This window comes from Phacochoerus africanus, chromosome 2 (assembly GCF_016906955.1).
Source record: "Phacochoerus africanus isolate WHEZ1 chromosome 2, ROS_Pafr_v1, whole genome shotgun sequence".
Taxonomy (NCBI): Eukaryota; Metazoa; Chordata; class Mammalia; order Artiodactyla; family Suidae; genus Phacochoerus; species Phacochoerus africanus.
The window spans coordinates 26,022,760-26,046,024 of NC_062545.1; the positions used below are offsets into that span (position 1 = coordinate 26,022,760).

The 23,265-nt window shown below is 41.2% G+C and overlaps 1 protein-coding gene across 1 annotated transcript in view; it reads right to left on the reverse strand.

Moving 5' to 3' along the window:
* ARFGEF3 (ARFGEF family member 3) overlaps positions 1-23,265 on the reverse strand; it is a 179,919-nt gene that overhangs the window by 14,572 nt on the left and 142,082 nt on the right. The window contains exons 23-29 of the mRNA XM_047770102.1: positions 21,648-21,792; positions 19,939-20,061; positions 14,951-15,054; positions 12,844-12,988; positions 9,504-9,632; positions 6,518-6,694; positions 4,846-4,960 (exon numbers count right to left, since the gene is read on the reverse strand). Coding sequence (XP_047626058.1) covers positions 4,846-4,960; positions 6,518-6,694; positions 9,504-9,632; positions 12,844-12,988; positions 14,951-15,054; positions 19,939-20,061; positions 21,648-21,792 — 938 coding nt within the window. The remainder of the gene's footprint in view (positions 1-4,845; positions 4,961-6,517; positions 6,695-9,503; positions 9,633-12,843; positions 12,989-14,950; positions 15,055-19,938; positions 20,062-21,647; positions 21,793-23,265) is intronic.

The window sequence follows — 23,265 nt, forward strand, 5'->3', positions numbered from 1 at the left end:
ACTTGGGCTTGCCTGCAAGACTGTATATATTTTATATTGATTTGCCCATTCTAGCCATTTTCCCACTACTCCTTTACACCTAGCAAAATAAAACCCTCTTGTAATTCTTTTTTATTTATTTATTTTTAATTTTCTTTTTTTTTTTTTTTGCTTTTTAGGGCCGTACTTGCGGCATATGGAGGTTCCCAGGCTAGGGATCAAAGGGGAGCTACAGCTGCTGGCCTACACCAGAGAAACAGCAATGCCAGATCTGAGTCACATCTGTGACCTACACCACAGCTCGTGGCAATGCCGGATCCTCAACCCACTGAGCAAGGCCAGGGATCAAACCCGCAACTTCATGGCTCCTAGTCGGATTTGTTTCTGCTGCACCACAACGGGAACTCACCCCTCTTGTAATTCTTATCTTCATGTATTTGTTCATGCTGTTCTGCTTACAAAGTCCCCACCTGTCAGAAGCTTCCCTCGTTTTGGAGAACTGAGCAAGTATCATTACCACAAAGAACTCCTGCTGACTGCCCTACTCCCCAAGACTCTCGTTCTTTTCATGGCATTTCGAGTTCCTCCTTACTATGATCACTTTTCCCATGACACTGTCCTGTACTTTACAATAGGCCATATGTTCCCTGAGAGTAGGGACCTTGGTTGTATCACCTGGGCAGCAGAGCACCCTGTATAACATAGTAAATATAGGAAACACCTATATACAAATATGATATTGAAAGCAACAATCTTGAGAAGAGGAGAATATGATTGCAGGATTTTGGAAAGGCATTTGAAATTAAGAGACCAGCAACCTAAAACAATCTTGTGTGTATTGTGCATTTATAGACTGCTATATCAAAACCTCATGGCAACCACAAACCAAAAATCTACAATAGATACACACACAAAAAAGAAAAATCCAAAGACAACACTAAAGACAGTCATCAAACCACAAGAAACTAAAACACAGGAAGGAAAGAAAAAAAAAAAGACTGAAACAAAAAATAACAACCCCCCCCCAATCCAAAACAATTAACAAAATGGCAATAAGATCATACATAATTACCTTAAATGTTAATGAATTAAACACTCCAACCAAAAGACATAGACTGGTTGAATGGATATAAAAACAAGACCCATATACATGCTGTCTACAAGAGACTCACTTCAGATATAAGAACACATACAGACTGAACGTGAGAGGATGGAAAAAGTTATTCTAGGCAAATCAAAAGAAAGCTGGGGTAGCAATATTTATATCAGACAAAATAAACTTTAAAATAAAGACAGTTGGGAGTTCCCACTGTGGCTCAGCAGAAACAAATCCGACTAGTATCCATAAGGATGCAGGTTCAATCCCTGGCCTTGCTCAGTGGGTTAAGGATCCAGCATTGTCATGAGCGTGGTATAGGTCACAGATGCGGCTTGGATCTGGCATTGCTGTGGCTGTGGTGTAGGCAGGCAGCTGAAGCTCTGATTCAACACCTAGCCTGGGAACTTCCATATGCCATGTGTGCAGCCCTAAAAAGAAAAAAGAAAAAGACAGTTACAAGAGACAAAGAAGGACATTACATAATGATCAAAGGATCAATCTAAGATACAACAATTTTAATTATATATACACCCAACATAGGTACATTTCAATATATAAGGCAACTGCTAGCAGTCATAAAAGGAGACATTGACAATGACACAATAATAGTAAGGGACTTTAACACCCCACTTAAAACACTGGACAGATCATTCAGACAGAAAATCAGTAAGGAAATATGGGCATTAAATGACACATTAGACCATATGGACTTAATTGATATTTCTAGAACATTCCACTTGAAAGCATCAGAATACACATACACATTCTTCTCCAGTGCACATGGAACATTCTCCAGGATAGATCACATGCTAGGCCACAAAGCAAGCCTCAGTAAATTCAAGAATATTGAAATCATATCAAACATCTTAGCAATCTAAGACTAGAAATTAACTGCAGGAAAAAAGCTGCCAAAAAAATCCCCACAAAAGCCCCCCCCCCCCAAACCAACCCAACAAAAAACACATGGATGCTAAACAGTATGCTACTAAGCAACCACTTCATGATTTCAATGATGAAATCGAAGAGGAAATAAAAAAAATACCTAGAGGCAGATAAAAATGAAAACACTATGGCCAAAACCTATGGGATGCAGCAAAAGCAGTCCTAAGAGAGAAGTTTATAGCAATACAAGCTTACCTTAGAAAACAAGAAAAATCTCAAACAATCTAACCTCGTAGCTAAAGCAACTACAGAAAGAAGAACAAACAAAACCCAGAGTTGGTAGAAGGCAAGAAATCATAAAGATCAGAGTGGAAATAAATGAAATAGAGATGAAGAAAACAGAAAAGTTCAATGAAACTAAAAGCTGGTTCTATGAAAAGATCAACAAAATTGATAAACTTTTAGCCAAATTCATCAAGAAAAAAAGGAAGAGGGCTCAAATCAATAAAATTAGAAATGAAAAAGGAGAAGTTACAACTGGCACCACAGAAACACAAAAGATTACAAGAGACTACCATAAGCAACTATATGGCAAAGAAATGCACAATTTAGAAGAAATGGACAAATTCTTAGAAAGACACACTTTTCGGAAACTGACCAAGGAAGAAATAGAAAATATCAACAGACCAATCACAAGTACTGAAATTACAAATGGATTAAAAAACTTCCAACAACCAAAGAACTGGATGGCTTCACAGGTGAATTCTATCAAACTTCCAGAGAAGCATTAACACCTATCCTTCTGAAACTATTCCAAAAGATTGCAGAAGAAGGAACATTCCTGAAGTCATTCTATGAGACCACTATCACCCTAATATCAAAACCAGATTAAGATAAAACAAAAGAAAATTACAGGCCAATATCACTGATGAATATAAATGCAAAAATCCTTAACATGATACTATCCAGGGATGCAAGGATTTTTCAATATCTGCAAATCAATCAGTATGATACACCACAAGAACAAATTGAAAAATAAAAACCATATGATCATCTCAATAGATGCAGAGAAAGCTTTTGACCAAAATCCAACACCCATTTATAATAAAAAAACCTTCCAGAAAGTGGGCATAGAGGGAACCTCCTTATCAAAATAAAGGCCACATATGACAAACCCCCATCTAATATCATTCTCAACAGTGAAAAGCTAAAAAAACTACTGCTAAGGTCAGGAACAAGACAAAGATGTCCACTCTCACAACTTTTATTCAACATAATTCTGGAAGTCCTAGTCACAGCAATCAGAGAAAAATAAATAAAAGGAATCCAAATTTGAAAAGAAGAAGTAAAACTGTCACTGTTTGCAGTTGGCATGATATTATACCTAGAAAATACCAAAGATACTATCAAGAAAACAATTAGAGCTCATCAAGGAATTCAGTAAAGTTGCAGGATACAAAAATACAAAAATCTCTCACATCTCTACACACTAACAATAAAAAATCATAAAGAGAAATTAAGGAAACAATCCCATTTACCATGGCATCAAAAAGAATAAAATACCTAGGAATAAACCTACCTAAAGAGGCAAAAGAACTGTATTCAGAAAACTATAAGATGTTGTTGAAAGAAATTGAAGATGACACAAATAGATGGAAAGATATAACACGTTCTTGGCTTGGAAGAAGCAATATTGTCAAAATGTACTCTCCAAGGCAATCTACAGATTCAGTGCAATCCCTATTAAATTACCAATGGTATTTTTCAAAGAACTAGCACACATTTTTTAAAAAATTTTTATGAAAACAAAAAAGACCACAAATAGCCCAAGCGATCCCAAGAAAGAAAAACAGAGCTGGAGGTATTGGGCTCCCTGACTTCAGACTATACCACAAAGCTACATTCATCAAAACAGTATGGTACTGACACAAAAACAGAAATACAGATCAATGAAACAGGATAGAAAGCCAGAAATAAATCCACAGTTGGCACCTATGGTCAACTAATCTGTGACAAAGGAGGCAAGAACATACAACAGAGAAAAGAAAGTCTCTTCAATAAGTGGTGCTTGGAAAACTGAACAGGTACATGTAAAAGAATGAAATTAGAACACTCTCTAATACCATATACAAAAACAAACTCAAAATAGATTAAAGACCAGATACTATAAAATGTAAAACCAGATACTATAAAGCTCTTAAAGGAAAACACAGGCAGAACACTCTTTGATGTAAACCACAGGAATATCTTTTCAGATCCACCTCCTAGAGTAATGAAAATAAAAACAGAAATAAACAAAAGGGACCTAATGCCAGTATCAACAATGTCATGCTTACATGAGTAAGACACTCTTATATAAAATAAACAACAAGGTCCTTCTGTATGGCCTAGGGAACTATTTTTTTTTTGTTTGTTATTTTGCGGGCTACTTCCCATGGCATATGGAGGTTCCCAGGCTAGGGGTCGAATTGGAGCTGTAGTCACCGGCCTACGCCAGAGCCACAGCAATGCGGGATCTGAGCCGTGTCTGCAACCTACAGCACAGCTCACGGCAACACCGGATCCTTAACCCACTGAGCAAGGTCAGGGATCGAACCTGCAACGTCATGGTTCCTAGTCCGATTCGTTAACCACTGCGCCACCACGGGAACTCCTAGGGAACTATTTTTAATATCTTGCAGTATTTACACCACAAACCAATACAACTGTAAATGAACTAAATTTCAATAAAAACAAAGTATTTGCTGATGGAGTGAAATGAAGAATTAGGAACACAGTCATTTTTATTTACAAAAAGTGGATGGCTACTGCAAAAGAATTTAATTCCCTTGGCTCTCATAATAAAAACTTCAGTTGTGTGGAGAGCCAGGGAAGCTTTTTCTCACCTAATACATGAGCAACCCACTCGGGAGATGGTTTCTGTGGGCTTGGCCACACACGCCACCAGCAACTCAAAGAGTTCCTTCAGCATGGTGTTGATCATGCCCTCATACCTGATGTCTGCAGGGAAAACAGAGTGAGACTGCACTCAACTGTATTGCAAAGGAATGGCTGAAATGGCATGTACAGCAAAAGAGGAAAGTCTGAGTGACAGAAAAATATATATAAGTATCTGGGGAAAAGGAAGAGGACATTGGGGGAAATGCCTGTAACAACAACAACAAAATAAAATACCCTGAATAAAACACCCATTACAATGAAAATTTTCTTGGATTTCACCTAATTTTAGCTTGTTTCCTTTATTTCTAGATATATCAAGATGAAATGCATGGCTTACTTTTATGTGTTAATGTCCACTTTTCAAAGTATGTAATTCATCTACTGAAGCAGAATAGAATATATAATATTATATAATTTGAATACCAGCTAGTACAAAATTTTAATTCTTAAAAAAAGATAAAACTAACTTTCCTGACTGCTGACAGTTCAATGAATTTGAATTAAATGCTCTTAGTAAACAAAAAATCTTCTAGTACTGCTACTTCTTGAACACTTTCATTGGGGCTTCAGTCTGTATACTGTCCCCAGAGTAAAGAAAATAAGTCCTCCAAAAATCACATTCTGTTCAATTCAAGGGATACATTAGTATTCTTTTTCACAAAGTCCTTGTGATACCACAGAACCAGTTCTTAGGAGCATCCTCAATGGTCCCAGGTTGTGTAAAACCCTGACCCAGAAGGGAACGTCTCCCCCTAGGGGTGGTGTCAGCACTTGCATGGGGAAACATACATTTCTTTCTCAATTGGTGTGTTTGTTGCAGGGCAAATGGTCCTTACTAAGCTTAGTGAGACCCCATTTCTTATCTTTGCTTTTTAACTCTCCCTTGAGGTCAAGTTTTCATTAGTTTCATTAGTTTCTCTAACCTTTCCCTTTATAACCTCTAGGGCTAGCAGCAAGACTTCTGCTCTCAAATTTCCAACCTCCCCATGGAAAGAATCATGAACAGGAATCTATATTTCACAAATGTTGCTCTACCCCAGTACCACGGCTGACATATTTCGCCTCCAGGTCCCTCTCCATCTGCTGCCTTCAACAGACTATCCACCCCACACTTGCAAATCTTTTGCAAAGTGCGCAGACATTAAGACCCCTCTCTTCAGCCTTAATCTGTTAAGTAACTTCTTGTCCATAATTTGAGCCTTTTCTAAAACCCTACACCCTCAATTTAGCCTCCCCAGAGGCAGCATACAATGGGCTGCACCCCCTCCTTCATCCCTAAGCTATAGGGGTATTTTTCCTTTTTAAATTTATTATATACTTGAACTTGCCTCCCCTCTTCTGATGCATAGATACCCTAGACCTTACTAGGTGTTTTATTTTTAGGCAAGCATGTGCTGTAAGTATTGATAATTTTGTAGCAGACATATGGGTGCTAATTTTTTTTCTGACAAGCTACTATTAGAAGGCTGATACTGACCCTGTAATTCTATTTGAATAATTCCCAGGACAAAAATCATGCCCTGGTACTTGCATTAGGTATTTACTAAGCACTTTTAGGCAATGATATTGTCCACTAAAGAATCACTCAGCATGCAGCTGCTCTGTTACCATAGATACCTGAGTGGATAAAGCTCTGAATGTGCTCCACCACCAGCTCACAGGACAGACCAATGGCGTGCTTGAAGTTAGCAGAGGCCACGTCCCAGTAAGAATGGTCTTTATGGCTTCGGCGGAGCCAAAGGGACATCACAGGAAGGAGAAGGTGTACAACTGCATAGATACCAAATCCTGGTCCTGAAAAAGGAAAGTCAGCATCAGAACTGGGATCTCAGCACCTCTCCTGCAACAAAAAGGAAGCTCTCTGCCATCACTGGGCACTGCCCATCTCTTTCGAAGGAGCTCCCCATTTTCTGAGAAGAGCAAGGAAAGAATTTATCACTAATTGGGGAATGTATGGTCTTTGGTGACATTTTTCTTTTTTGTTTCTGCATGATTTTAATTATGCAAGCAATAATATAAATATACCCACTGAAGATTCAAATAATACTGATAAAGCTAAAGTATCACTTGATCAATTTCTTAGTCGCCAGATGTAAACATACATATATGCATATAAGAAAACACCCTGTAGGGAGGTCCCCTTATGGTGCAGTGGAAATGAATCTGACTAGTATCCATGAGGATTCAGGTTCGATCCCTGGCCTTGCTCCTCCCTGGGTTGAGGAGTCATCGTTGCCATGAGCTATGGTTTAGGTTGCAGACGCAGCTTAGATCTCAGTGTTGCTGTGGGTGTAGGGTAGACAGGCAGCCGTAGCTCTGATTCAACCCGTAGCCTGGGAGTTTCCATATGCTGCAGGGTAGCCCTAAAAAGCCAAAAAGAAAAGATCCTTTAGAATGTAAGACTGTAAGTATATATATTTATATGAAACATAGACAAATATAGTTTTAATTGCTTGTTATTACTGTTTATAAATAGGTTAACGTAAACCTTGGTCTGCATGTTGATTTTTTTCCCTTAACAGTATGTGTCAGAAATCATTCTGTGCCAGCACATTTAGATACTCTTCATTTTTATTACCACTTACTGTTCCAAACAATTCAAACTGTATATGCATTCATTTACTTACCCATTCCCTTACTGATGGGCATTTAAGGTGCTTCTGTATTTTGCTTTATGAACAATGGCATAATAAAAATCTATGTGGAAATGTTGATAGATTAAAAAAATTCTGATTATGAAAGCAAGATATCCTTTTAATAATAAACACAGAAAACACATGAGAACACAAAGAAGAAAACAATACTTTAATGTATTTCCTTCTAGTACTTTTTGAGTATATATAAGAGTGTGCGTATATTTATAAATGCTCCTCATCAAGTTGAGATTTTACTCTACACTATGTATTTTTAACAAAATGCCTTATAAACAATTATTCATGGAGTTCCCGTCATGGCGCAGTGGTTAACGAATCTGACTAGGAACCAAGAAGTTGCGGGTTCAATCCCTGGCCTTGCTCGGTGGGTTAAGGATCCGGCATTGCCGTGAGCTGTGGTGTGAGTCACATACGTGTCTCGGATCCCACGTGGCTGTGGCTGTGGCCGGCGGCTACAGCTCCGATTAGACCCCTCGCCTGGGAACCTCCATATGCCGTGGGTGCAGCCCTAAAAAGACAAACAAACAATTATTCATGTCATTAAATATTATTCACAAATATTCATTTTAATGCCTATAGAATATTTACATGTTTTTACCATAATTTACTTAACCCATTTAGGGTGTTCATAATTTTTTTGGTATTCAGTATGCTTCAGCAAACATCATTGTATTTAGATTTTTATCTTCATTACCATTCATTTCCTTTGACAAATTTCTAGGAGTAGAATTATTGGGCTAAATGCTCTTCATACACACTTAGTAGCAGAAAATGGTAATGACTAGTAAAAGAGATTTAGAAAAAGTGGCATATAATATACTCTATAAAATACCTGCTTATTCTTAGAAAGCCTTTAATTTTTTAATGTGTAGAAGTAACTATAATGGTTTTCCTGAAAAAAGTTCTAAAATAAATTTTGCTGTGGATCTTAAAACAGTATCACCAAGTCTTCATCAGTTTATGCTGAATACAAAACTCCTCTTATTACTATGGAATTAAACTAGTGGTTTCATTTGTGGTTCTGATTCTGTTAGTGAAAACTAAAACTTCTATAAAACATTTCTTTGATCTTGGGAAAATTTGGGTGAGTGAAAATTTCTTTGATCTTGGAAAAATTTGCATGAGTGAAAATTTCTTTGATCTTGGGAAAATTTGGATGAGTTAAGTGTGAATGCTAACCTTGATTAATTCAGAAAAAGAAATAAATTCCTAAGGGCCATCTTTCCCCTGTAGGATCAGAGAAATCATTAAATGTCTTTCCCCAAATCTAATCACCCATGAGCCTTAAGACGTTGCTCTTTTTTCTTTTTCTTTTCAGGGCTGCAGGTGCAGCATATGGAAGTTCCTGTGCTAGGGTTTGAATCAGAGCTGCAGCTGCCAGCCTATGCCACAGCCACAGCAATGCCAGGTCCGAGTTGCGCCTGTGACCCATACATCTCAGCTCTTGGATCCTTAGCCACTGAGTGGTGCCAGGGATCAAAGCTGCATCCTCATGGATACTACTTGGGTTCATTTCCACTGAGCCACAACAGGAACCCACAAGATGTTGCTGTCTTAATACTATCTCTACCTCTAAGCGGTTGGTTCATGACAGTGGTAGACTTAGTGAGCCCTGCTGACAGCCCCGGGGCAAAGAGATGTGAGATCCACCATGGAACAGAACAAAGTCTATTGGCTCAAGGAGACATTGATACCACAGCCTTGGACTGAATACTGTGGGCTTCTACACATTTAACTAACTGGCCACCACCCATTATTTATAAATGGACTGGCGAGAAACCGGTAAACAATACGAGGTCATGTTGTAAACTTCAACCAACATGTATCAAGCATCTATTATGTGGTTCAGGGTTATAGCCCTGCAACAGGTATACACTCACAGCAATACCTTCTTGAAAAAATTTCTATGCACAACAACTCCCCTAAAAGACAGACATAGAAATATTTACCAGGTGTTTTGGTAACATCTCTCAACAGCTCGAAGAGTAAATCCAAGGTTGGTGGTTGGTGCTGGCGTGGACAGTTGGACACAGCTGCCGTTAGCTGCTCCAGCAGGATGATCCAGACTTCTATCAGACCTAGGAACCCAAATCACACCTCTATGAAATTCACTCAAACATAACACAGACCCATCGCAAGATCAAACGAAATAAGTGCTATATAGATGTAAGACAGCCCTCGGTGCCTATAAGAATCACCCTGTGAGGTAGCCCTCAGTGCCTATAAGCATGGACAAATTATGATTGACATAGTCTGACAGAGTCAAAGGGAAAAAAAACTGTTTAAATTTCTTATTTTCCTTCAGGAAGAAGATGATAGGGTATGTATATTCCACTATACGAAATAATTGTTAGCTTTCTTGGGAGTTGATGGTAGCAAAGTAATAATATCCTTTTAGTTCCATCACCTTTAAAATTGTTTAATTATATTACATTTTATTATTTTATTATAAATAAGATTATCAGTTTAACCATTTTTATATGTGTAATTCAGTGGTATTAATTACATACACAATGTTGTGCAACCATCATTATTATCAATGTTCAAAACATTTTAATTGCCTCCAATAGAAATTTTGTTAAGCAACAGCTCTGCATTCTCCCCTCACTCCAGCCCCTGATAACTTCTATTTTCTATCAACTTGCCTATTCTAGATATTTCGTATAAGCAGACTCATAAAGCATTTGTCTTTTTGTGTCTGGTCGATTTCACTTCGCACAGTGTTTTCAAGGTACATCCATGTTGTAGCATGTGTCATAACTTCATTACTTTTCATGGATGAATTATATTCCATTGTATGTATATACCATATTTTGTTTGTGGAGGTACAAAAGTATCTAGAGGGGAATACACAAAATAGCCCACACTACATTTTAATTTAAATATCTCTAGTTTTCTTACAAAAGAAAATTATATCAGAAGATGGCAGTTTTAAAATACTACCATTAAAAAACCTACCTTCTCAGTTTTGAATAGCTCTATTAATAGGAGGCATAACCAAAGTCATAGACAAGAAATATAGTAAAACTAGGTGAAAGAAATCCTCAGGAACCTCAAAATATAAACAGGTGTAGAAAAGCTAATTTTCAGAAAACGCGAGGACAGAAAAACATGTTACATAGCACTATAGGGGGTGCAACCAATTAACAGCCAAATGGAAAACTCTACACGACAATTTCTTTAACAAGTAAACTGCAAACGAGTAAGAGTTGGAGAAGAAAATCCATCGATTGAAAAGGACTTGCGAGAGAGCAGCCAAGCCTCTAGTGTAGATCTTACATGAATCCTGAAAATCAACTGATATTTATAAGAAAATGGGGACATTTAACACAATGCATATTTGATATTATTACAGATTATTAATTTTGGGGGGTGTGACAAGAATATCATGGTTATATTTGTTGTCTTCAAAGAACACCTACTGAAGCCTTTACAGATGAAATGCTACAATGTCTAGGAGTTGCTTTAAAATAATATGGAAAGGAAGAAGTGGGGAAGGGGAGAGGAAGACCGGGAGAGCAAGGGTACATGTGTACACGTCCGTGTGTGTAGACATGTAGGAGATTGGCCATAAGTTAACAGTAGTTGAAGCTGGGTGATGGGTACATAAAGGGTCATTATATCATTATGTCTAGTTTTATGTTATGTTTGAAATTTCCATAGAAGTGGAAAAGTAGTTATTTGGCTTTGGAAACCAGAGGAGTATCTAAGTATATTAATGGTGAGAAGCAATTTTTAATACTAACTTAAAGCTTTTGCTTGTATTCTTTTCTCTGATCTAGCTGTGTTTCACATGTAACTTGAAAGCACTTAGTGAATTTATATTGTGGGAAACCTTAGATGCTTGCTTAAACTCTACACATGAGAACATAGGCTGCCTACAAAAAAAAAAAAACAGATTAGTGATTTGCACAAACGGGAAGGCAATGCTCACTCTTACATATACAAGCTGTTTACAACTGTTTTTTGTTTTTTTGTTTTGTTTTTTTCTTTTTAGGGCCATACCTGCAGCATATGGAGGTTCTCAGGCTAGGGGTTGAAACAGAGCTCCGGCTGCCGGCCTACACCAGAGCCATAGCAATGCAGGATCTGAGCCACGTCTGCAACCTACACTACAGCTCATGGCAATGACGGATCCTTAACCTGCTGAGGGAGGCCAGGGATTGAATCGGCAACCTCGTGGTTCCTGGTCAGATTCATTTCCGCTGTGCCACAACAGGGAACTCCTGTTTACAACTGTTTTAAAGACTATATTATATATTTAAGCAGCATTAGCTTCTGTTTATAATTATCTGGATTGGGGATTTAAGATGCTAAGTAAAACTATTCTTATCTAATTATTAAAATGAAACCTCTATTAGGCAACATCTAGCCAATTTCCAGTATTTAATTGTTCTCTACATTAGATACTTATTCTTATCTACAGTTTTTCCTAGCAACCAGTCTGAATTAGTAAGGTTTTATTGCTTATAATCCCTATGGAAAACTGGAAACTGTCTAGCTATCTTCATAAATGAATTTGTATCAGAAAAATAAAATAGAATAATTAAAAACAAACAAAAAAAAGCATGTTAAAAATCCTTAACCCCAAAGTCCTTTTGCAAGGGTTTGCAACACCTCTGCCCAGCTTTAAGGATATAAGTTCCATTTCTAGGTCTAGAAGTAGGACAGGGTTGTCTGAATCAGAAGATAGCAAACATGAACATGATTTAGTCCATCTGAAAATTATCAAAAGTTACTAGATTGAACTTGAATTCACAGGAAATTACACAGGAAGTAACCTGAAACATGTTCTTTAAATGCATTCTTTTAATGAGGCTTCAGTTTCACTAGTCACAAACAGGTTCTCTCTTCAGTAAGGGCTTAATTTCCCCAGTCTCTAACCTAATAGTCCTGCAGGAAGTAATTATATAGTGATTGTGTTTCCTAGAAGGTATTAAAGACAATTACCAGCCAATTTAAGTACCAAGGCACCAAACGCAACCACAATCTAATTTGCTAAATTCAAGAGAATTCAAAGTTAGAAACTATATATAGTGGAATCTTCAAAACCACACTGGGTTTAAATGGAGGCATCCATCTAAAAAAAGATGAGTTTAGAGACACCAATTGTAAAACGTTTTTGGAGAGTCCACAGAAACTTCAGGTAGGCTTGTTCTGTAAGAATTATAAATGATTACAACATAAATGGATGATCACTCATGGTCTATATGTGCTTAATTCGTGGCTTAGGCTTCTGGGCATACACACATAGCAAATAACATGGTTTAGCCCAATCAATTAACTTACCAGTGTCATCATCAAAATCAGACAGGACTGATTCCATTCCATCCTCACTGCTCGCAGACTGCTCCTGAAGTCTTCGGGGCAAACTAGCAAGTCGTCCACTAAGGAATATTGGCTTCAAGGGCATTTTGTAGATTTTAGCTAGTAACTAAATAAAGAAAATACCAAATTGCAATTATGTATTGGAAAAAGCTTCACTCTGAGTATTCAATAACAATAAAACTGTGTGCCAGTAAGAGAAGGTAAAGAGAAAAGCTCCCACTGTATGAAAGTTTTAAACTCGGCCATGACGCGGATTCAAAAGGCAGCTCCTAAGAGGTATTTAACCCAATGAGCAGATGGAACAGCTTTCAATGGTAATGGGAAGGTAGAGGGAGAAGACTCAGGGGCTACTTTTCAGCATCACAATTGCAGAGGAGTTTTAGAGACTTTTATCAGCCTGAAAAGGGAACCTTGAAATGTCAAGGAATTTTGCCTATGGGGGAAGGTGCGTTATGGGGATTGTTGAGAAAAGATCTGTAGGCAAATGAGACAGCAGACTCTGATTCCCCTTCCCCAACTCAATGCCAAGGAGACAGGGAGTATACGGGGGATGGAGGAAGCCGAGGGCAGGGTGGGTGAAACAAAGGTGTGAGAAGCAGAGCCAACAGGCTGCCCTGGGCTCTTTATGCCCATCTCACTGCTACAGCCTCATCTCCCCAGGATCTTACTGGGACAAACTCCCAAGGAGCCTTGTATCTTCATGGATTAGAATTGCGCCTGCTGTGCCCTGTGCACTATTTTAGAAACTAGGGAAACAGCTGTGCGTGAGACAGACAAAAATCCTGTCCTGTGCCTTTTATAGACACGCTCCTTTCGCAAATGATAAATAACATTTCTGACATAAATGTAACAGGAAAAATTAGACAGGTGGTCCTAAGTAAGAGTGACCTGGGTGGGTGGGGCAGGTTGGCTGGGAGCTGGTAGATACCCAAGCCCTGGTCTCTCTGAGGAGGTGATGTTTCAGATGGGATCTGGAGGAGGAGGAGTCAGACAGAGACGTAAGGAGAGGAAACGCCAGGCGGGAGGAACAGCAACGGCCAGGAACAGCAACAGGTAGGTGTGTCTGAGGGACAGAGAGTGAGTAAGAGGGAAGGATCTGAGGCTGGAAAGGGAGGAGGTCAGGCCTTGTGGAGGCTGCTGCAGGAGGAAGTCAGGGCCGTGCATCCTTTCCAAAGCTGTGGGGCTTAATGGTATCACCACGGTCACTGAGGGAGTGGCTACAGACAGACAGGAGGCGGCCTGGGAAAACAGCCTTAGAAGACAGGGGGAAGCTAAGGAGAATGGGTGTCACTGAAGCCTAGAGGAGAAAGGGCTTTGAGGAGGGTGCACCGTCTTGTTCCTCTGCCATGTGACCCGGATAACGACAGAGTCACTGGATGTGGCACAAGGAAGGTCACTGTTGACACTGACAGGTGATGTTTCACTGGATTTCTTCACTAGACCTTTTTGTTGTTGTCTTTTTAGGGCTGCACCCGTGGTATATGGAAGTTCCCAGGCTAGGGGTTGAATCAAGAGTTACAGCTGCCGGCCTGCACCACAGCCACAGCAACATGGGATCCAAGCTGCATCTGCTGCCTACACCACAGCTCATGGCAATGCCAAATCCCCAACCCACTGATCGGGGCCAGGGATGAAATCCGTGTCCTCATGGATACTAGTCGTATTTGTTTCTGCTGCGCCACAACGGGAACTCCCTACATACACCTTTTTTACTTGTTTTTTGTCTCTTCGCTGTGTGCAGCCCACTGTCCACGTTTTGGTACCAGTAGGAAGACTGCGCATGACCTTTTAGTCTGACACAATACCGAAATTATGGTAGCTTGTGCATTGGAATATAAACAAGAGGTTTCAGGGGTCTCAAAATCCAATTGTGTGTTCTAGAACATTTTTACTACTTTCTCTGCTTTGTAGAAGGGGTGGGGGACCCAACTTTATACTCCAAACCTAAGCCCCAACCTCCTCAGAGACAGCAGGAAGTATTTCTCTCGGGTTTCAGCAAAAGACATCTGTGCATGTTTTACAAGCATCTTCGGCGGGGGTGGGGGGGGGGGTGTCGGGGTCTGGGTACCTGAGAACAGCGCCTGAGATAATCCAGGGCGGGGAGGCACAGGTCTGGGGACGTGGCTCCTGGTCCTGGGACACAGTCTCCAATCTCTTTGCAGTCCACCTCCCCTGGTGGGGGAGACAGAGACAAAAGTTCCCTTGTTTATCCCCTTAGAACAGAAGGCCCACTTAGTTATAACCATCAGTTCTCCAAATGTCCACTGAGGTAGAAAAGAAACATGACTCCAAATTGTACAACCCGGAGGAAAATCCCTTCGAATTTCCCCCCACACATATACATGCTAAATCCAGTTGGGATCAGACTATACATCTTATCTTATTGAAAATACTGTTTGGTAACTTCCTTTTTCACTAAATAATGAATACGTTTTCCATATCCTACCACCGTACTTTCAGTGGGTGGATGGTATTTTTGTACCTGGGCAATTCATTGTGATTCACTGTCCTGGGCCCTGCTGTTGATGGCCTGACTTACGACGCTTTGATGGCAGAGGAAGACCCTGGAGACCAGCCATGTGCTCGGCGGGAGTGAAAAACGAGGCTTCCCTCTTTATGGAAAAGGACCTCCTTTGCGCCAGGGCTCAGCACTAAGCAGTGAGGATAAAGTGAAGGCTCTGGAAGATCTGAAGCATCTGGGGTTTGAGAATGCAGACTACTGACATTGAACTGAAGTGACTTCCACTTTTTGGGTATATACCTAGAAATTTAACAGATCCGTAAAGGGCATCTAGACAGTCTACAGGTGAATAGTAGTTGAGAAGTATCATTTTTCTTCTCATGTAATGAACCTACTTCTACACTTTTAATAAAATCACCTCACAGTACTGTGATTGTTTCTGTCTACAATTGTAGCAACATGCATCCTCCCTTGTGGGTAAACAGACATAATTACTAGGCATTAGTTAAAATTTAGAAGACAAAGAGGCATGCTTCTCCTTAGAAAAGAAGATAAAAGATAACCATTTGTTATGTTTTAGATCAGGGTCTGGCAAACTTTTATAACATAGGGCCGGATGGTAACTATTTTAGGCTTTGCAGGTCACACTCCCTGTGTTGCAACTTCTCAACGTTGTCATTGTGGCACAAAAACAGCCATAGACAAAGGACCATGGCTGTGTTTCAATAAAACTTTATGTATGAAAACTATGAGTGGGTGGTCATTGGCTTGTGGGCCATAGTTTGCCAACCCCTGGTTTAGATGAATATACTTTCCACTATAAAAACACTGAGCAGTTCAAATTCACGTTGAAACCACCAGCTGGGAATGAAAAAATACATCCATTTCCTATCCTGTTCATCACAGTAAGTGTGCCCAAGTTTTTTACTGAGGCTTCTGTGTTCCACATCAAAGGCTGGGCCCATGGTGCCCCCTGGAGCCAGCAGGACACAGCCAGTGAGGCTATCCTTGGGGCTCCGATGTTCCTGTCCACACCAAGCCACATAAAAATAACTCCACCTTATAACACACAGAAAAAATAGAATCTGTTTTAAATATCCTCTGCTGTGCCCTGGTAATTTGGCAACTCTCTCTGCAAGATAAAATCTCAAATTTTAACATTTTTAAGATACTGCTAAGCATCTCCACCTGGATATTTCACAGTGACTTAACATGTCCAAAGGTCCAAAGATAGAATTCACTACTTTTTCCTCTGCTCCAGTCCTTTTCGGTAGCCTCAGTCCTGGTGACCTCGATCCTGGCATGAAACTTGAGAAGTGGGGCATCACCCTCAGCTTCTCCTCTCTCAGGCCCCGCATCAGAGCAGTGCAAGCCCGATCAATCCCACTTCTACAATGGCTCAAGTTCCATCCTCTCTGCTCTCCCCCAAACTACTGTAGCACTGGTCCCTGCTGGCAGCCTCTTGTCCTTACCTGCAGGGACATGAGCCTGCCAGAGTTGTTTCTGATGCCACATCTGATGCACCACTCTTTAGCTTACAAACCTTCCCCACACATTCTAGATTCCCTGATGTGGCATGCAGGGCCCTTCACAGCCTGGCCCCTTCTTTTCCTTCCAACTCATCAGCCAGTAACTCTCCTTGGTGGGTCCCTCCAATGCACCCTACTTTTAGAAAAATAAACCTAAAGCTTCCCCCATAAAATTCAAATGTCACCTCCCGTTTTTTTTTTTTTTTTGTCTTTTTGCCATTTCTTGGGCCGCTTCCACGGCATATGGAGGTTCCCAGGCTAGGGGTCTAATCGGAGCTGTAGCCACTGGCCTATGCCAGAGCCACAGCAATGTGGGATCCGAGCCGCGTCTGCAACCTACACCACAGCTCACGGCAACGCCGGATCGTTAACCCACTGAGCAAGGGCAGGGACTGAACCCGCAACCTCATGGTTCATAGTCGGATTCGTTAACCACTGCGCCACGAAGGGAACTCCTCACCTCCCTTTTGAAGTCTGGATGGGCCCCCACTCCCAAACACCCCATCTCAGCTGCCTATTCATTTCAGCTTAAATGGCTTTTTCTTTTTTCTTTCCTTTTCTTTCTTTTTTTTTTTTTTTTTACTAGCCTCTAGGAAAGCATTCATCTTACTGAATTGGGATTCTTGATTTATGTCTGTTTTCCAGAAGAGGCTGAGAGCCTCTCTTGGGCAGGAAACATGTTTTATTTATCTGTGTACCTCACAGTGCAGACAGGCTACTACGCCCACACAGCAGGCACTGAACAATAGGGTACCAATCATAATGGTGCTTAAATAAAACATAAGACAGGGAAATAATAGAAAATCATATTTTGCTCTCTGCCCCTGGTCCTGGCACAGGGTTCCTAAAACCCCTGTAATTTTCTAAGTGATAAGAATATTAGGGGCATCTTTTGTTCCGATATTTGGTCTTCAACTCCGTTCCTAAAACTCTGGCCATTTCCTGGGCAATGGTCTTTTTGCTCTAATGAGGCAATGCTTGGTGAGCTGGATGGGGGCTAGTCATGCCGTAAGAGGTTCGGGAGTTTCAGCACTGTCCCCCCTGTGTTTCAGGAAGAGGAGAGGGGCTGGAAACTGAGTCAGTGATTGATCATACCTACAGGATGAAGCCTCTGTAAAAAAAAAATCCCCAAAGTACAGTGTGTGGAGATCTTCTGGGTTAGTGAACATGATTACATGCTGGGAGGAGGGGGTACCCAACTCAATGGGGACAAAGATTCCTGGGTTTGGCACTCCCTCGACCTCATGCTATGTATCACTTTGGCTGTTCATCTGGATTCTTTATCATCGCCTATTATTGTACATGTAAGCATTTCCCTGAGTTCTGTGAGCTGTTCTAATAATTGAATCCAAGGAGTGGGGGTGTCATGGGAACCTACTACTTGTAATTGGTATTAGAAAGGGGGCCCATCTTAACCTGTGGGGTCTGCGCTAACTCTGGTTAATGCCGGCACTGAACTGACTAGTAGGACACGGAACTGCTGTCACAGAGAGCTGCTCGGTGTGGCATAAGCCCCACACATCTGGTGTCAAAACAGTTGTGAGTGAGGTAGTAGTTGAGAGAGTAAAGGAGAAACACAGCGGAAGAGTCTTTTTCTAAACAAGGACTGGATTTTTTTTTTTGCCATTTCTGTAGCATATGGAAGTTCCCAGGCCAGGGATCAGACCTGTGCCAGAGCAGTGACCCAGGACACTGTGCTGACAGTGCCAGATCCTAAACCCACTGTGCCACAGGGGACCTCCAAAGGACTGGATTTTTTTCTTTTTTTTTACGATCTAATGCAGAGATTCATACTTTAAGTTACTCTTTTTCTTTTTTACAGCTGCACCTGTGGGATATGGCAGTTTCCAGGCTGGGGGTCGAATTGAAGCTACAGCTGCCGGCCTACATCACAGCCACAGCAACGCCGGATCCTTAATCCACTGAACAAGCCAAGGATCAAACCCACATCCTCAGAGATCCTATGTCGGGTTCTTAACTCACTGAGCCTCAAAGGGGAACTTCCTTTAAGGTATTCTTATGACTAAGATACTAAATTATTTTGCTGCGGAACAGAGATTAAAAAGAATAAAATCTTACTCCATCTTTCAAAAGAAATGTTCCTCTTGTATGTAAATTTGATAAGTAAGGGGTTTCCATGGTTACCCCTCAGCTCAGCCCTCTATTTCCCAGGGCAGATAGAATAACAGAAAATAACATGGATGGTTTAGAATCAGACCTGTGGTCTCCAGCCTCCGTCTTGAAACTTGTGTTTTATTCCTGCTCCAACATAAGGGGAACATGAGTAAAGTCGCCTAACTTCACTGTGTCCAGTTTTCTTTTACAAAGAAATTGTCAGTTATTTAGCAAGAATACAAAAGAATATTATAAACCTCTGTTTTCTCTATTTAAAAGGTTCTCAAGCTTCCAGATTGCAGAGCATTTCAGGGTGAAACTCTCAAAACTTGAGTTCCTTTTAAACTTTTGGCTTAACTATTGCCACTCCCTTCATTTCAGCCCAGATAACCTGTGCTATACAAACATCTGCCCTAGCGGGCCATGATGTACCGCAGGACTCTCCTGTGTTAAAGGATTCCTAAACCAAGCCTAAAACCAGCTAGGTAGTTCCTGAGACACACGAGGCCTCAAAGAAGAGTGACAGGTACACTTTCAAAATACATCTTATCATCAGTAAGGTCTGGGAGGTGGCCTTAATTTTTGCCTAAGAGCTGGGAATTCAAACTCAGGTTGCTGACTATGTGACACTGAGGATAGCAGTTTCCTGCCTAAAGGCAATGACTAAATATGATATTGAATATTTTAAGATTCAAAAAGAAGATGGAGTCAACTAAAATATACCTTGAAAATATTCTTTGTGAAAAACTACTCCATGAACGCGATGAAAAATATCAGCCCTGGACAGAATCCAAGCTGTGTCTGCGGTAAGCCTGGTGCTCTGAGCACAGAGCCCAGCATCATCTACTTCTATCCCAGGATGCCTGCTTGCCTACGGCAGCCAGTCCCCACAAAGCCATTCAGGAAAGGGTCCCCATAGGTCGGGAGGTATGAAAGGAGGGCTCTACTTACCCAGTCCTTTGACAAACTTCATAAGGCACATGATGTAACTAGTGGCTGCATTAGCAAAGACCTGGATGTTGTCGGTATTGAGAAAAGCTTCAAATACATCAAACACCGGAGCCTGGCCTTTTCCTGAGGGGGGAAGATTATAGGTTTTTAAAAAAGTTAAGTCTTTACCCTTCAGGTAACCCATACTCCCAACATCTTCCACAGAGCCTTAAAAAAGATCTATTTGGAGAAAAGTAAGGGTCTTTCGGCTTGGCTCCCATGGTGTCCTTCTCAGCTTTGCCTGCAGGGGGAGCTGTAGGAAGGCTATGAAGAGAGCTTGGCAGAGGGATGAGTGCAAAGCCAGCTGAATGCAGGACTGAGGCAATGTTTAGGGCAGTGAAACATGTGGGCCTCTGGAATTCTCCTGCACACATGATTATAGGGGAGGGAAGGTTTAGATACCCCCCTGATGGTACATACTAATTTATTCATACCTTTGCTAAAAAGAGTTAACATAGAAGACTTGAGGCCTGCTTGCAAGATTGGCCCTTGGCTGGAGTTTGGGAAATTGGTTCAGAATATTCCCAGGCAATAGTTAACTAGATCTGGACTGTTGGTGCAAACAATATGGTTTTATAGGAACACCTGCTTTTTTTTTTTAGGGAGAATGGATTTTGGTGCGTGCTAGGCAGAGGGTACCTAAGTGACCAGCCCTCAGCTGGGTCCCTAATAGGCTTTCCTGGGCACAAAGACCTGTGGTCAGACACACATTGCTGCATTTTCCCTGCTGGAGGAAGAGTGCTCAGTGGGACCCCCTCTTGGGCAGGTGAGAGCTCAGGGAAGCCTGCTCAGGGATTCTGTGTTTTCCCCTTATAATCTGGCTTGGTGCCCTGATAAATCTTGGCTGTAAGCCATGGAACAAATCTGAGCTGTGGGGTAAATCTTGGCATAAGTATATGCTGAGTCCAAGGAGTCCTTATGGTGGGTCTCTGAATGCAGGTCTGAATGCAGGCCCTGGTCACTGGGCCTGCTGTGTGGCTGCATTTCCAGCAAGACCCAGTCTCTCTCATTTGGATACATTTCTGTTTCTTGCTGGCAAGTGGGTTAACAGTTTTCTTTTTGGCCTTATGAATGAACTCAACGAAGATATGGATAAGTGAAACAATGGATGTCTCTTGGCCTTTTGTCCATTGACAGCAGGGCCTGGTGATGTGCAGGCTTCCCAGCCTGTTGGCAGAACTCAGAACGTGCGTTCCTGCTACGAAAGCTCATTTCCTGCAGATGAACACAGCCGAATGTCAGCCTTCCCTACTGTCCAACTACTTTGGAAAGTGTGAGGCTTGGCATAAAGAACTAATGTTCTAGAACAAGAATCAACCACACATTCCTCTCACTGTCGCTGCTCCTAGTTAACACAATGCTGAAACCCTGGCCAGAGCAAGAGATGAAATAAAATGCACCCAAATTGGAAAGGAAGCAGTAACACGTGCCAGGCTGGGGATTGAACCTGTGACTCAGCAGCAACCCGAGCCACCGCAGAGACAACACCAGGTCCTCAACCTACTGTGCCATAGCAGGAACTCCAACACTGCCTCTTTTTGGTAATGACATGATCTTATAAACAGAATCTTTAAAACTCCACCCACAAGCTTAGAAGTGTAGTAATTATAATTTGGAACTAACAGACAAATTCAGTGGTTTCAAGATACAAACTCAACACCCAGGCTTACCCATGGAGTAGTCACCAACCAGGTACTCCTTCACCTCAGACTTGTTCCCGCTGTGCACTGTTTCCAGGGCACTGAACAACGGCCTCCATCCCGACTGGATTTGGATGGAACACACTTCAACCAGCTCACCTATGGACGTGACGACCTGCAGGGCAAAGGAGGTGGCACTTAACCCCCTTTCCTTCAAAGGACCAGGCACATTTCTGGGCAGAATGATGTGCTTCTCTGCTCCCTTACTTCTGGGTTCATTTTAGTGAAAGAGAAAAATCAGGACCTAAACAAACTCAAAAGCCTTCTAAATAAGCAGCCATACGTCGTTAGTTTGCATTTTACTAATGATGAATGTTGCTGAGCAATTTTCCATATGCCATTTGTAAATATTTTGCTGTTCTCCAAGTTTTTGTCTTCTCATCATTGTTTTCTTTCTGCATTCTAGATTAAGTGCTTCCTGAGATATATGATTTGCAAATATTTTTTTCACAGCTTTAGGCCTCTTATTTTTTAATTTTTAAAATCATACTTGATTTATGATGTTGTGCCAATTTCTGCTGTACATAAGAGTGACCCAGTCATACATATGTACACATTCTTTTTCTTACATTATTGTCCATCATGGTCTATCCCAAGAGACTGGATATAGTTCCCTGTGCAGTACAGCAGGACCTCATTGCTTATCCATTCTAAATGTAAGAGTTTGCATCTACTAACCCCAAACTCCTAGTCTGTCCTCCTCCCCCCTTCCCCAGGGTTCTCTTTCAATTTTTTTTTTTTTCTCTTTTTAGCACCACAGCCACGGCATGCGGAGGTTCCCAGGCTAGGGGTGGAATTGGATCTGTCGCCACTGGCCTACACCACAGCCATAGCAACGCCAGATCTGAACTACATCTGTGACCTACACCACAGTTCATGACAACATTGGATCCTTAACCCACTGAGCAAGGCCAGGGATCAAACCTGCATCCTCATGGATGCTAGTCAGACTCGATTCCGCTAAACCATGACAGGAACTGCCTATTTTTATTTTTAAACGGTGTCTTTTTAAGAGCAAAAGTTTGAAATTCTGGAGTTCCCATCGTGGCGCAATGGTTAACGAATCTGACTAGGAACCATGAGGTTGCGGGTTCAGCCCCTGCCCTTGCTCAGTGGGTTAACGATCCGGCGTTGCCGTGAGCTGTGGTGTATGTTGCAGACGCGGCTTGGATCCCGAGTTGCTGTGGCTCTGGCGTAGGCCGATGGCTACAGCTCCGATTCGACCCCTAGCCTGGGAACATCCATATGCCGCAGGAGCGGCCCAAGAAATGGCAAAAAGACAAAAAAAAAAAAAAAGAAATTTTGATGAAGACCAAACCATTAATTTTTCTTTTTAATGATCCTGTTGGTGTCATTTCTAAGGAATCTCTGTCTGACCCAAGGACTCAAAGATTATCTCCTATGCTTTCTTGTAGAAATATTTATAGATTTTGCTCTTATTTAAGCCCTACGAGTCATTTTGAGTTCTTTTTCGTATATGGTAAAAGGAAGAGTGTAAGTTCATTTTTATTGCAGATGCTCAAGCACCATTTGCGAAAGTAATTCCTGTCCCTTTACTGAATTGCAATGACATCCTCGTCACAAATTG